The following is a 16,469-nucleotide window of genomic DNA, read 5'->3' as shown; positions in this document are numbered from 1 at the left end:
CATCAAAAAATATTTGTTGTTTGCAAAATTAATGGTGTAAAATGTATAAGCCATTCTTCATGAAGATTTTATTTCATACTTATATAGATACTACAGTAATTGAATACAAAACACATCATATAAAGGTTAGAATTTCTACGTTAACAACTATAAATTTCTATTTCTGATTTAACTCTCTTATGTTATGGTGTAACATCTACATACTATAAAACAGTAGGTTTATAGTTCTATATTTTGAAATAGATTAAGAATCAGTTGAATGTATTTTTACATAATCCATTAAAGTTGTATGACATTTGTATTTAAAAGAGGAAGTAGGTGTTAATCTTACTCCATAAGGAAAACCACATTACGTGAATTGTATTTATGAAAACTGATCTTAATTCGTAATGGTGCGGTTTGGATTAATCAAATAATGTGATGACTGAAACACCTACTAGTTATATCTATTTTTAGAACTAGTAACCTAATTTTTTTTAATTTAAATCCATAATTTGTTGGAGTAATAACATATATAGAGTAGAATCTAACGAAGTGAAAAACGTAATTGTTTGCTCACAAAGTGATTCTTATTGTGATAAATGATGATAGAAATGAAAAATGATTTTATTTCTGTAAATGGTGTTGGTTGACAAACATTTTCTAGGAAAACCAGAAATAGATAGTGAGTACATTAGTTGGCAAACCCTTCCAAGTAGTACAGGTTTTCATTGTAGAATTTTCAGGAATAGAGAGTGCATTTTTATTCTGTTCTCTTAGTGACATGACTATTTAAAAGTTTGGTAGAAATATAATAAAAAAAAACCATGTTTTTTCAGTTATGTCACTAATCTATTTTGTTCTTGGATAACTTTTTGAAATTTTGTTGAACTTGGTCAAAACTGGTAGAAACAATACATTTGATAAGTATAAATGATTACTCAGATATAAATTTTAAGACAGATAATTGTTTTGTAGCTAAAATCATTCCTGTTTTATTTAGATTTACTTTGATTGGACATCTATCAAATTATATAAGGTTCTAGTAAGTCTGTCATCTACCAAGCAATGGTGTAGCATTTTCACATAACTTTCTTGTATTTAAAAAAGTGCACCACATTAAAAAGTGCACCACATTTTTTAATTTATTTCCAATAGACAGAATAAATATTACCGCCATTCTTTATGATTTAGTTTCTTAATTTCAATTTTTAATGAGTAAATAATAATAAAAAACTTTTATCATGTCACAGTCACATAACAAATTTACGACAATGAGCTGATAAACAAAACACTTTTACTTTACCCAATCAGAAGACATGTTACATCCAAAGTTAAATTATTCAGATATAAACGTCTTTTGAGGATTAAAAATTAATTTAGATTGTGGAAGAGCTAGAAATTAGCTGAAATGGACAGTTTTAAAAAAAAAAAGATTTTAACTTGATTGTTGATCATACTGCTTTTAACAAGTCATGTCAAAAAATCAATATCTTTGGTTCAGCCTTTTTAAGTTTCTGGTTTTAACTATCCTACAAAATAAACCTTAACTTCTGTTTGATGATGTATTTTCACAGCTTTTAGGGATTTTTTTCTTTTTCTTTCAACAACCCTGTTAATAAGGCAGAGGCATTTAGATTTTTTGCTATAACCAAAGTTTTGTTTACTTACTTTTGTAATTTACCATGTTATTTTAATTTACCTTTGCTTGAAAAGTAAAGAAATATTAATTTTTTAATACAGCTAGCATGCTGAGATATAATGGTATTTTATTAATTCAGCAAGCCAATGTTGATTTAAAATAAAAAAATGTAAACCTACAGACTTATATGAGAAGTGTATAATCAGGAGTGATCCTTGTAGCTAATATTTTTTCAGAATTCATTGAGTTTATCTCTTATTTTGATAAAGTGCATGTTTTTTAAATAAAGGAGTTTTAACTTAGAAATTCCCATGAGACAAGTGAAAAAATGAATATTTGTAATAAGAAATTGAATTTATTAAATAAGCTTGTTAATGTACTTTTAGATGTTCTTCCTCAATCTAGAATTATGAGTGTTTTTTATGCCCCACCTAGGTGCATTATGTTTTTTGGTCTGTGCATCTGTTCTTCTGTCTATCCTGCTTCAGGTTAAAGTTATTGATGAAGTTCAAGTAACTTGAAACTTAGTACATATGTTCCCAAATTAGATTTTGACCCCTAATTTCACGGTTCACTGAACATAGATATTTGAAGTGGGAGTGTGGCATCTGTGTCCTGTGGACACATTCTTGTTTAACAAACACATTGCTTGGTTAGTGTAAACTGGATGTATAGGTTGTATATGTTGTAGACATCTCTAATGTTTGTATTGGTTTTAAATTCAATGTAAAGAAACATTTGTTTTGAACCCAGCCATAAAGTTAAAATTGGCTATGTTGTAATGTTTGGGGAGGGTTCAGAATTCACAAACAATGTTGTACCCTGTCTCCTTCATTATGTGCCTGTCGCAAAATCAGGAGCCTTTAATCAAGTTAAAATTCTATGGTTGCTGTCTATCATTATCATTTTGTTTTGTTAGCTTTAATGAGGCTGTCATCTTTCATAATTGAGATCTTTCACGTTTGGCATGTTGGGGACTGTTATAGCCTACTATTCTGCTTTGAAATTACTCATAAATTATTCATTTGTTTATGTTTACAGATGTACAGATCAATTTTATCTGGTTTTGTCTCATGGGAACTAGTTACCTCAGATGTTGCATGTTATTTTGTTTTTAATTTAAGTTTCATGCTTGCATTTTCTTACTTTTCTTACTTACTTGATATTTTGAATATGATATACAATTTCCTTTTCTATTATTAATATAAAAACCTTTATATAGATTTTATTTTCTATTATTGATATAAATACCTCATATAGATAATAATTTTGAATTTAGCTAATTTAAAGAAAGACTTAAATGGTTTGTTGCAATAACTTGGCTTTATTAACCATTCTCATTTTCAATAACATAATCATATTCCTGATTGAAACCACTGGATCTACTTTAAAATGTCTGCTTTGTCATACAAGGTTTCTAATGACATACCTTATTGTATAGGTAAACTCTTCACCTGTTGACATACCTTATTGTATAGGTAAACTCTTCACCTGTTGACATTGTCATCTGTATCTGCTCCACTTCACTTTGTCATTAAAACAATTCTGCTCCCATTTACATCAGTTAATTCTTCTGTCCTTCATAATGTCAACTGTGAGTTTTGTTCCTGTTTATATTGAAGTCAGTAAAGGCAGTTTCCCATCTCACTTTAGCCAGTAATGTCTGCTCCCCTTAATGCTGTCATCAGTAAGCTTTTCTACCCTTTACATTGTTATGAGTACATGCTGCTTCTCTTTACATTGTGAGTGAATGCTGCTCCCCTTCACATTATTATGAGATAATGCTGCTCCCCTCCACATTGTTATAAGTAAATACTGCTCCCCTCCACATTGTTATAAGTAAATACTGCTCCCCTCCACATAAGTATGAGCAGATGCTGCTCCCCTCCACATTGTTATGAGTACATGCTGCTCCCCTTTACATTGTTATGAGTACATGCTGCGCCCCTTTACATTGTTATGAGTACATGCTGCTCCCCTTCACATTGTTATGAATACATGCTGCTCCCCTTCACATTGTTATGATTACATGCTGCTCCCCTTTACATTGTTATGAGTACATGCTGCTCCCCTTCACATTGTTATGAATACATGCTGCTCCCCTTTACATTTTTGTGAGTGAATGCTGCCCATTCCCCTTTTTACACTGTTATGAGTTAATGCTGCTCTCCTCTACATTTTTGTGAGTGAATGCTGTCCATTCCCCTTTTCACAATGTTATGAGTAAATGCTGCTCCCCTTCACATTGTTGTGATAAATGCTGCCTCCCTCCACATTGTTATGAGTTGATGTGGCTCCCCTTCACATTGTTATGAGAACATACTGCTCTCCTTCACACTGTTATAAGTAAATGCTGCTCCCCTCCACATTGTTATGAGAACATGCTGCTCCTCTCCATATTGTTATGAGTAAATGCTGCTCCCCTTCATATTGTTATGGGTAAATGCTGCTCTTCTTCAATATATGATAAGTAAATGCTGCTCCCCTTTACATTATCATGATTAAATGCTGCTCCCCTTCACATTGTTATGAGTAAATGCTGCTCCCCTTCAAGTTATGATGAGTAACTGCTGCTCCCCATTCCTTGTAATGAGTACATGCTGCTCCTCCTCCACATAAATATGAGTACATGCTGCTCCCCCTCCACATTTTTGTGAGTGAATGCTGCTCCCCTTCAAATTTTTGTGAGTAATCGCTGTTCGCCTTCACATTGTTATGAGTAAGTGCTGCTCCCCTCCACATTGTTGTGGGTAAATGCTGCTCCCCTTTCACATTGTTATGGGTAAATGCTGTTCCCCTTTCACATTGTTATGAATAAATGCTGCTCCCCTCCACATTGTTATGGGTATATGCTGCTCCCCTTTCACATTTTCATGAGTAAATGTTGCTCCCCTCCACATTGTTATGGGTAAATGCTGCTCCCCTTTCACATTGTTATGAGTAAATGCTGCTCCCCTTTACATTGTCATGAGTAAATGCTACTCCCCTTTCATGTTGTTTTGAGTAAATGCTGCTCCCCACCACTTTGTTATGAGTAGATGCTGCTCCCCTTCCTGTTATGAATAAATGCAGCCCCCCTTTACATTGTTATAAGTTAAGTCTGCTCCCTTCCACTGGTCATCAGTAATCTCTGCCCCTTCATATTGTCATAAATTAAGCCAATAGCTCTCCTTTTCAATGTAAGCTTAAAACTCTTTTCTTTTTTGCATTGATAATTTGAAAATATGTTCCTGTCTATGTTTATGTAAGATAATTTCTTTTGCTAACTTTTATTTTCATTTTTTAGTTCTGATTATTTGTAAATCTCAGCTTGATAGATGTTTCTTAATTTCTAGATTGATATTTAATATTACAAGTACACTTGTACATTCAAAAACATTAATTGTATAGATTTCAATCAGTTTATAGAGAAGGATAAGAATTCAAATATGTGCATTAAAAACATAGGAAAAAAAATATTTAAAGTTATAAGTTAAGATTTTTTGTCAAATTTCAATGAGAGAGCTTACATGTGAGTGGTTTATAAAATCAATTGGAATATTTGTATTTAATGTGTGCAATTTTTGTTTGCCACACTTCAGGATCTATAACTCTAACAGAATTACAGATAAATGAGAGATCTGGTTCTCCTAGAATACAATGTAAGTACTGTGAGAACCAGAATGAGGCTGACATCTTGTACCTAGTCGGCATGTGTAGAAATACTCGAGTTTTAATGTTGTCTTTCTCTTAGTTCCATTGTGTGCAACATTTTTTTTTACTATTTGTCTTTTCTAGGATATTAGAAAAGCATGGGAAATTTTTCTTTCTATCTATCAGAATTCCTGAATGCCACAATACGTTTAATTCATTCTCTTTGTAACTGTTGCTCTTGTTACATATATTTTTGCTTAGGAACAACATCATAAGTTCAATGTAGGATAAAAAAACTGAATTCACTTAGTTTTTTCACTGACTCCCCCCACCCTCCCCTCTTAACTTAATTTGGGAATAATTGATTTACCTATACGGATATATGTACAATCGATTTTGGATTAACAAAACTTGCAGCAATCTTGCCCCCCCCTCCCCCTTCCCCCCCAAACTATTAGATTTAGGTTTTGTATCCTACATCGATCTTTTGATGTTGTCCCTTAGTTAGATGGATATTGTTTTCCACATTGTAAAAGAGACTATTATTCTAGTAGAACAAACCAATGTTGTTCTGTTGCAGTTGGTCCTTCAAAGCTTTCAATAGCATCTCATAACTGGTTCTCATTATTGTCACGCCATGCTTTATGTGTGTGCCAATGCTTTCTGTCTTTGAAGCTTTGAAGTTAGTAAATTACCCCAGTTAGCAGCAGTTTTAACTGTTAGATGTCCAATTTTTGCACTGTACCAGAGAATTGAGCATAATGTTACATTAGTTAAATCTAATTATTTTTGTCAGTGTTGTAATATTTTTTGTTTAGCTTTAATTGGTCTGCATGCTGATATTTTATTTTGTTCTAATGTTAGCTATGAGAGGATCATTTCCTTAGGAGAGTCTTGATATAGAATGTAAAGTAAAATAAAAGTTTGTCTTTGTGACATTCAAGTTATGTGCTATAGTTGTTAGATTGTCTGGAAATTCTATCTTCTAAAACTGCAGATTTTTTAATAGAAATCACTTAGTAAATAACATGAAAAATATAATAATGTTGGCATATGTCAGGCTGAAATTTTAAAATTAAGTACATTTAATCTCAAAAAAATTGTCATTTAAATTTTTGTTAAATCATTATGTATAAAAATAGACTTCAAGACATGAATAAATAAAGGGTCATAGGTGATTTTTTTTAAACAAAAAAACAAAGAAATGATTTAATAGGTACACATAAACAAAGGGAATCAAATTTCCTCTGTTGCATAAGATATGTCAGAATATTGGATTATTAGGGCCTACATGTGAGGCATAAGGAATGGAAGGTATTTAAAACATTTATAAATTCATATAAGGTTTGCACATTTGAATTGCATAAAAAAAGGAACTTTAGATAGTATCTACGTAACATTTGTTTGTGTAATTAGAAAACAGTGATTAGTAACTTAAATACATGTAGTGAATACATTGCATAATATCATTAAAAATTCATTGTTTCAGTGGTTTACATTAGAACTAGTTTTTATATGCCTTAACTCATTTTTAAGGGTGTATTTAGGCATTCGAGTACAATATAAAATTATTATATGCCCACTTTAAAAAAAAAAAGTCGGGGTATACTGTTTTATCTCTGTCTGTCCGTCAGTCCATCCCTGATTTTACAGTAATAGTGAAATTTGTTGAAGCATGTTTATCAGGGGACATAACTTCATTAACCAGGTGAGTAAAACAAACTTTCTGGTAGTTAGTTTGACACAATGATAATTATGATGACTATAACAATACCCTCTGCTTCACATAATTGTATTCTCCAATAGTCCTAGTCTTTAATGGTCACTCGAGAACATAGTGTTAATTTAGGTCTTGAGATAAATGACATATCAGGAAAATGTAGGGAATTTTGATAAGTCGCTTTAGATAGGTTCTTGTAAGGGTATGAACCTACATTAAACCTTAATTTCAATAATTAATTTATAACGCTGGTTGATAATATTTGAAGCATTGTCATAATTTAGGATACTGTTAAACAAATAAAGTATATATTGAGGATAATTAAGTCAATTCTGTGCTGAAACTACAAATCTCTACAGTTTTTAGAGGAACATATTCTTGATTATTTTAATAGGTAGAAAACAAGAAATAATTAAGCTGACAGAACAGCTGATATCGGCCATAACTGGGGGAGATTATGAAGCGTATACGTAAGTATTAAAATATAACCTTTAAACTAATTCTACCACAGACATTGTGAAACATGTTTCAAAGAATTATTATAAACTAGGCGACATCAGGGAATATTCTGTGTTAATCGAACCTGAGTAAACTGAACATATTCATGACAAACGTTAGTCTAAACTGATGTGTTTAAAATGGACCAACTCAATCACAAACTGAACACACTGTATGAAGGACTTTAATCAGTTTTGATTTAGTAAGCCAAGTTAACACATGAATTAATTCTGTTAAAATGCCTAGCATTACCTTTGATACCAAGAAAAAATGTAAAGATTCATCAACACTTATAGAAGCATTTTTTTTGTGTAGTACTTCCTACTTGTGACATTTGAGTTAAACCTGAGTTGACATGACACTCACCAATGAAATAAAAGATACTTTGACATACTTTTCCTGTAGTCTCTAGTGACCCATTGGTAATCATACCACATGTCCTTACTTTATAAATAATCTAAAAAGAAATGGAATTATTCAGTTTTAGTTTTGATTTATATTGCTGACATGGGAGTATTGGTTTTACTGTGACAGTTAACTTAAAACTAATCTCTGTTTTATGATAAATATATCACAAAAATAAGTTCACCGACATTCCATTTGTAAACATCACAAAACAGGCTATCAAATGATTTGAAAGTGTATTAAAGGCCATATATACTCATTCAAACAATGTGAACATGTATGACGATATAAGAAGAGCATTAGGTCATCTAGAGCTGTAATCCCCCATGGGAGTTAAAAAGTTCACAGTTCTTGGGAATGACAATGATTTCACATATGAAATATAATTGACTAAAACTGCTATAAAGATTTATATATATTCTGTTTACAGGAAGTTTGTAGATCCCCATTTTACATGTTTTGAGCCAGAAGCTACAATTATTTATATATATATTGTTTGTTTACAGGAAATTCGTAGATCCCCATGTTACATGTTTTGAGCCAGAAGCATTAGGAAATCTGATTATTGGAATGGACTTCCATAAGTTTTATTTCGACCATGGTAGGTTAAAAACGGGGTCTAAATTGTTACCTGGCATGACTTTAAATTAACAAATCAAAGAATTCGACCTTATATATAACTGGTATCACTATTTTGTGCATTTTTCCTTTGATCTTTTTTTGTGATAATTTTTCATATCTTGCTACTCGCTTGAGATGGAAAATTATGGCTACAAACTAAGGAGCCATGTGGCGTTGCTAATGAAATTGACATCGTTGTCATAGGTAAAATAGCGATAAACAGATTATCATTGGTCATCTCAACTCGATTGCTTTTCTGGTGACGGGCTCTAGTGAGGAAATCAATCTTGTTGAGATCACCAATGATAATCTATAAATATAGCACTATGGTGTTGATTAAATTTTTCTGCCACGTTTTGTAGAAGAAAAAAAAACAATGCAATACAACAACATCATAAATCTTTGTCTAGAAAAAAAAACAAACATCAAGGATATATGATAATACTAGGACTTGAAAAATGAAGTTGACACTACTGCAAAGTCGTTGATCACCTTTTACCAAATAATCAAAAGAGCAAATATCGTACAAATACCAAATAACAAGAAACAACACAAAGACAAGATACCAAGAAGAAAAGCTTTTCTAAAATATCTTGTTGCACTAAGATACAGTTTCAATGAGAAATATTAGAAAGTCATTCAGATTCAAATGCAGAAACAAATATAAGTTGTACATAAGTTGAAAATTATATGTAGTTAAACATTATTTAATGCTGTGTAATGAGTGAATAATCACTTCAAAATATTGATGAATATTATAAAAAAAAATATTTTGAACATTGACAGACATAGATTAAACAATATTCATGTTTGCTATAAATGTTTTGTAGTGTTCTCAAAGAACAATAAGCCAGTAAATACCAGTATCCTGACACCTCATGTTCACTTACTGGGAGAAGATGCAGCTAGTATTGCTTATATCAGATTAACACAGTTCATAGATAGGTTAGTTTAAAAATGCAGATAAGTTTTGTTGGTATCATACAAATCTAAGTGGTACATATATTGACACACAAAAGAAATCTGTTAATCTTTTAGCCATGATAAAAGGAAGCAAATTTGAGTTTGTGCATTTGATATTTGATTGTGTGTTTAATCTGTATTTTTTACACCCCTGTGGTAGTGGAGGGGGCACGAAAAAAAGTAAAATCACAAAAATACTGAACTTAGAGGAAAATCATTTTGGAAAGTCCATAATCACATGGCAAAATCAAATAACAAAACGCATCAAAAACGAATGGACAAGAACTGTCATATTCCTGACTTGGTACAGGCATTTTCAAATGTAGAAAATGGTGGATTAAACCTGGTTCTATAGCTCTAAAACTCGCACTTTAATGAAAGTCTCATCAAATGAATTTTACCCTTGTACACATGTCCAAAATTGGTTTCCACTTTAACTTAAGTTTGCCTCAAACAAATGTTATGAAAAGTGTACAAACAAACATTGTTAAACATTTATTACAACAAAACACAGATCTAGTTTGAATTTATGTAGTTTCGCTTTTAACATTCGAGAATTATGCCCCTTTATTAATTGAAAAAAATTTTGTTCCCTTTCTTTAACTTCAGCTTGCCTCAACTAAATGTTACGAAACTTATGCACAAGGCTTATTACCATAAAACACAGACCACACTAGGAATGTTTCTTTTTATAACATCCGAGTTCATTCTTACGTGACTTGTCTCACATTTTTTCATGTTAACAATTTATAAAATGAACATGTAAAACCACAGTTTAGCCAGATAGCAGTCATCTCTTATCAGTGTACAATATGGCTTATAAATTGACAAATCATTATATTGGGACTGATTTGACGTAAGAAAAAGAATATCAAAGATGGATAAATGTAATGATATTGAATATGTAATATTGTCTACATATCCAGTTCAACAAGAGCTATGATAAAAGAATATCCTCGAAGAGGATTTTAAAATATTGAAGCTTTTCCTCAAATAATTATACTATCAGTATGAACAATTGTTCTTTTACATTGCAGAAGTGGTTTGCCAGTTACAACACAACAGGAAGAAACAAGAGTTTGGCAACGTAAAGATGGCAAATGGCAAAATGTCCATCTCCATAGGTCAGGTGGTTCCTCTGCCCCTAACAAATAAGATGGAACAATATGGATAGAAATCTTTTCCATTTTTGCTCATTGGTGTGTCTGCTTTTGTCAAAGGAAGCAGAAGCAGAATTTAATGGCAAAGGAGTTCTTCAATCCCTTCCCTTGTCAGTGGTGTACTCATGGTGGTACACACAAGTCTAAACAATATTTTGTCATTTTTAATGTAACAGTCAAACTTTTTTTTTTTTAGATTTTTCATAGTGTTTTAATCTTAAAAATTTATATTTATTATAAAATAAAAGTCTTGTCTTTATATAAAGAAAATAATGAGATATTTTATTTATCTCGCATAATATTATTCTTTCAATGTTTGTGAGTACAGTTGTTGAGAATGATTTTTTGTATGAGGTTTTTTGAATAGCAGTGAATTCCTAAGATGATGCCTTATGCTAGGTATGGGATATTCGTTATTTATTTTAAAATATCTGGATAATCCCTTTTTCTATTTATAGAACAAATATCACTGTGTTTAGAACATTGAAGAAAGCTGGATTTTGTAAAGTTGTAATTAGGGAAGTAATATATGTGGTATTGGTTAGAGACTGTATTTTTATAATATGCAAATTATATACTGATTAGATTTCCTACTACAACTTAAATATTTTGTCTGGTCTTTCGTAGCATGCTTTACTTCACATATACAGTTTTATTTATAAACACAATATGTAAAAATTTGATATTTTTTTCTATATTCTGTACAAAACTACTTTTTCTCTTATTTTTTTTATTAAAAGAGCATTTTACAGTTTTATTTCTACAGTTTTGTCTATATTTTTTTTTGTTTTCATAGTTTTACAATGGAATTGTTGAATTTACTTCTAATACCCTTTTTCTTTGTGAAGTTGTAAGTTTTAAAAACTTGACGACAGAAAATTATCTTACAATTGTGTATCTGACATTTCATTCAGAAAATTAGTTTATCTGAGTATTTTTCTCAGAAAAAATCATTAAAAAAGTGCAATATATGTGTTATTTTTGTTTTTCAGATCAGATTTATGTCTGTTTGTTGTATAATGGATTACTGGTGTCATATTTTGTCTTACATTTATTACATTTATAATTATTTTTTCCCCGAAGAGTTAATTAGAAGGTATTTTTGCTTTATCTATGAAAACAATTAATAAACTTATGCAGTGTTATGCAAATTCATTGTTTAATCAGATTTCTCGAGTCATAGGAGCAAATATTTTCTTTTGAATTTTGTGTTAAAAAAAATTAACAGCTGAATGACTGAACTAGAAATTTGACAAGATTAAAAAAATGGAAAAAAAGTTTCTACTATTTATAACAAATAATTATAGATTTGAAGCATTTTGAATGTATTTGGATGTACAAAGATAACTTATCTTATTAAGAAATGGCTATAACAACATATGTCCTACCTTACAATTTTCATTTTGTAAATTATAGAGGAGTAAAAACTTTCTGTACAATTATTTATAAAGAAAAAAAATCACCGACAGTAAGTTAAGAGATATTTTTTCCATATTTTCTACAAATAGCAATTGATTTTGCAATTAAAGCCATAATTGAATACATACATTGTACAAATAAGTTATACTGAAGGAGGGGGTGCCATTCATTACTTCTATATAATAGTTAAAATATTGAGATATGTATTTGTTTCATTTATTAATGTGTTATGTTGTTAACCCAATATAAGATTAAATCCTTTATTGCCTAAATAGAAAAGCTTAACATAAATCAGAATCAAATGACTTATTATAGTACTCCGTTGGTACTCGCCAAGTTCAGTATGTTTGATTGAAGTGTTCAGTATGTATGTACAGTTCTCATTAAGTTCTCCGATCACATTTGTTTATACAATGTCTTGTTTTGGTTGAACATTTTGAAATTAAAATCAGCATATATATTGTTCAAATTCCAAAATGTTTTCAAGGTGTATTTAATGTATGGGGAAAATACATCACCGCCAAATAACTTTATACTTTCCAAGTATGACACTGTCTCTGTTTTCATTGGGTAGGATTTTTACATTTAGTCCATTTATGTCATATGCATAATAAAGATCAATCGATTTTTAAGTTCGTCCGCTTTAACAAGTACTCAGTAAAAAAAATCAATCACTTGATGTGCATGCTACATTGTTAATCATTTGCAAAAATCTACTCAAAACTATATGTCCAATCTTAATTTTTAGCCTTAATCTTGAAAAGTTGTGATTTATTCCCACATAGACCAAAAGCTACCACAGACTGGATTAATATTTGGTCTTTGAAAAATTCTTTTATTTAGATGGCATCAGTCAGCTTGAACTTTTTCATAAATATTCCACTATAGAATCAATGCAGACTTGCATGCATAAATAGTCATAATATTAGCCACTTGAATAGAAATTTTGTCTGTAAAAAAAGTATGGGTACTATGGGGAAAATGAAATCTGAAAGCTCCTGAAATTTTATGCGTTGTTTAAATAACTGAAAGTTTGTTCCATTTTCATTTACATTATTCATTTAAACTAGAACTGAATCATACTTAGTTTGTATTTGTATCTGGACAGTTAATTTAGTTCTTATAGGGCAAACATTTTATGAGAGTTATGCAGTTCCTATATCAATTCTCCATGTTTATGTTAGGTGTACATTTTTATTGAAATATTTATTTATGCATCAAAGCTTTGGTAATTTTCAATTTGCTTATGTTAATTTTACTGTAATATTTGCTTTTATAGATAAGAAAATGTACAATAAAAAAAAAATACTGGCAAATTATTTGGTGAAAGATTGTTATGAAAAGCTGATAATATATTCAGTTTCCTTTTAATTTTTTACTAAGAGAAAACAAATTTGGGCTTAATTTAGTTTTAGTATATCCAACTGCTAAACTGTTTTCCATTTCTTGTCACACTAGTTCAGTTCTCAGGGAAATGATTTTAGTTTATTTATACTTTTACTTTAGTGGCAACAGTGATTTGTTCTTTAGAATCAGTATCATTAGAGTACTCAAGAGAAAAATGACTAGCTCATTAGTGTAAGTAGGGACAAATTTTACATGTCACTATAGTCTTTTATTTTATTGTTTAAGTCTCTACAATTTATTGACCGTTATTCAGAACATGCAGACTTACCAAAGTAATTTAATAACTGGTCAGCATTCTATTTATATTTGGTCCTGACCTTTTGAAAATTTGTAGAAAAGCTGAAAGTTTAATTTAAGACATACATAGTTGTTTCTAAGATGGGAATCTTTTAAGTTATCATCTTATTTAAAGTCATTTACAGTTAAATATTAAATAATGATAACAAATGGTGAATTTTTGACAATCTTTTTGTACCTTTTTTTTCTACTGTTGCTTACTTTTTCTGGTTTTATAGTAGAGTAATGTTGCTAAAATGCATTATTACTTTCATTTTGATACTTTGCATTTCTTTCTTTTTTCTTTCTTTTTTTTTTATTTCAAGTTAGATCTGTTTTTCATTTCATCCATTACATGTATAACGTCATTTACTTGCTTCAGATTAAAGTTCTAACAATATAAAAATACAAAATTATCATATTGAGTCATGGGCTATATTGAACAAACAATTTATGACAACCTATCAGGTGTAAAAGTGATAAGGTCTACCATTTTATGTAATTTAGTCAAATCTTTAGAAGTTTTATTTGCTGCATAACTATTTAAGTTATATGTAAAGATTTAACTTACATCAATTGTAACAGTAATGTTGGGAAGTTTGGTTTAAAATAAGGATATTCATACAATCTTATGTGTCCGAATCTACCTGACAAAATATGTGTAAAGTTCCTGAGATCTGCAAGGAGAGATATTTATGCACTCTTTGAATATGTTCATCATTTAAAGTATCATTACTGATTGAGTCCAGTTTAATATCATTGCTAAATAATGGCATCTTTAATACTGGGTCTAAAAGTGAGATGATAATTGGTAATGAACTAAGGTTGTTGTCAGTCACATGACTGTATACTCGATATTTCTTGACATTTCACCTGTGATAAACATTCTTTTCTAGTTCATCATGATAATCATTTCTAATCATCGATATTTGTTCAAAACTTGATACTTGTACAAAAATAAATCGTCAATTTACTGCACAGAAGTAATGAGAACTTACTATAATGACAGTTGAGTTACTGTGACAACATGTAATTGGTTTACATATGAGCATTGCTTCTTTAGAAAATATCTCTTTTGCATGCCATTCAATTGATAGTACTTGATTAACATCAACAACTAAAAACTGTGAGGGCCGAAAATTGGAAACAGTTTATATTTCATATACTGTTTCTATACTTTTTATACTTACTGTCTTTTGAAGAAAAAAACCACTGGTTATAAAAAAAAAAAAAAAGGAAACTACTATCTATTAGGTTGATGCATTGTTATTTTTGAAAATTCGATGTAATTATTTAAGAATGTTACTATTATTTAGAAGTATTTGTTTTGTACAAGCACCTTGTTTTGAATGTCATGTTTTACTGCATTATTTGTTTTTTATTCCAGATATTATTTATCTTTTTATATATTTTCTGTTTTGTTATTTCATGCATATCATCAAAATATGTCATTGAGTGAATATGAAAGTGTATAGACATTGTATATATTTTGGATTCATTCCTTTGTCTGTTTGGTTTGACTCTTGGAGTTTGTAATGAACCTGGCGTACATAGCTTTTTTTTTGCCTTTGCTTTTCCTTGGCTACTAATGTACAGAAAGAACTGAATTTTCTTATTCCATTATTTCAGTAAAATATTTCGTTTACCAAAGAGTACTAACAAACCCTTATTAGATGGTGAAACTGGTGAATATTAAAGGCATAAGTGATTTGACATTAAACGGTAGCTATCATCAGTGTTCTGAGAATGCAACAGTAAAAAAAATATATTTTCAGTTCAATGCAACCTTTTGCAGGCAGCATGTTAAATTTGAGAAAGAAATTAACTTTCATTTAGCTTGTATTGTGAGTAAAAAATTTAAAACAGTATTTATTTTTTGGTTGTTTACTTTATTTATTTATCAGGCCATGGTGAAACAGATATCCTTTATCAGATTTATTTTTACTGTCAAAAATTGAAGATTTAAAATTTGACAAAAACACCAACAGTTAAGACAATTATACTCCAATTCAGCAATATGGTGTTTCTTATTTTAAACCTGCTTGAACAATCTTATGAATTAAATTTTACATTGGTTGAAGAATGATAAAGGGTAAAATTTTATTGCTTTTGTTAGAGAATAAAGTTCCTGTATTTAAATGATGAAGGTAGAAACTTTTCCTAATGAATAAGTTGTGCAGGTTCATTCTGTGTGTATGAATTAAATTTTATGTATGTTTGTAACAATGTTGTCCTTCCTCAGCAATTTTTTTCAAATTATATCTGTTTATGTAGTGCTTCAAAATTTTAAAATGTACTTTTCAAATAAATCACATCATAACTTAATATTTGTTTGGGGTTTTTTTTCATGGCACATGTAGTTGGTGGTTGAATGACCCAGAATATCTCATGTATGCTGTTGTACAAATAGAATAGATAAGAATATTTTATTTTATGGTACATGAAATCAAGGATGGGCTAATCTAGAAACTTTTTCAATGCCATTTGTGTATTCCACAGGTGACAGAATAGTTGATGATATCTATTTAAACCTATTATGAACTAGCTTGAGGAATGGTATTTAGTTATTAGGGCCTCACCGAATGGGGGACACCCCTATAGTGATCAGTCTGTCCATATCAAATTGTGTCCTCTCTATATCTAGAGAACAGTTATGATTTCAAAGATTATACTTGACATGAATATTTACCAACTCCACAATGTCCTGTTGTAAAGATCATGTCTGCTCTTAATTATACCCCTGCTT

At 30.2% G+C, this 16,469-nt stretch overlaps 1 protein-coding gene across 3 annotated transcripts in view; it reads left to right on the top strand.

Annotated features, from left to right (window-relative positions):
• LOC134725937 (calcium/calmodulin-dependent protein kinase type II delta chain-like) overlaps positions 1-16,048 on the top strand; it is a 76,193-nt gene extending 60,145 nt beyond the window's left edge. For 2 of the 3 annotated variants that reach the window (XM_063590238.1, XM_063590237.1), the window contains exons 14-19: positions 647-664; positions 5,203-5,262; positions 7,369-7,444; positions 8,384-8,478; positions 9,329-9,443; positions 10,499-16,048. In XM_063590238.1, coding sequence (XP_063446308.1) covers positions 647-664; positions 5,203-5,262; positions 7,369-7,444; positions 8,384-8,478; positions 9,329-9,443; positions 10,499-10,616 — 482 coding nt within the window. In that variant the 3' untranslated portion in view covers positions 10,617-16,048. The remainder of the gene's footprint in view (positions 1-646; positions 665-5,202; positions 5,263-7,368; positions 7,445-8,383; positions 8,479-9,328; positions 9,444-10,498) is intronic. The other variant, XM_063590239.1, reaches the window with a different exon arrangement.
• Positions 16,049-16,469: the final 421 nt, after the last annotated feature.

The sequence above is a fragment of the Mytilus trossulus genome, chromosome 7 (genome assembly GCF_036588685.1).
Source record: "Mytilus trossulus isolate FHL-02 chromosome 7, PNRI_Mtr1.1.1.hap1, whole genome shotgun sequence".
Taxonomy (NCBI): domain Eukaryota; kingdom Metazoa; phylum Mollusca; class Bivalvia; order Mytilida; family Mytilidae; genus Mytilus; species Mytilus trossulus.
The sequence above is the reverse complement of the archived record's forward strand: the minus strand, read 5'-3'. Positions and strand labels throughout refer to the sequence as shown.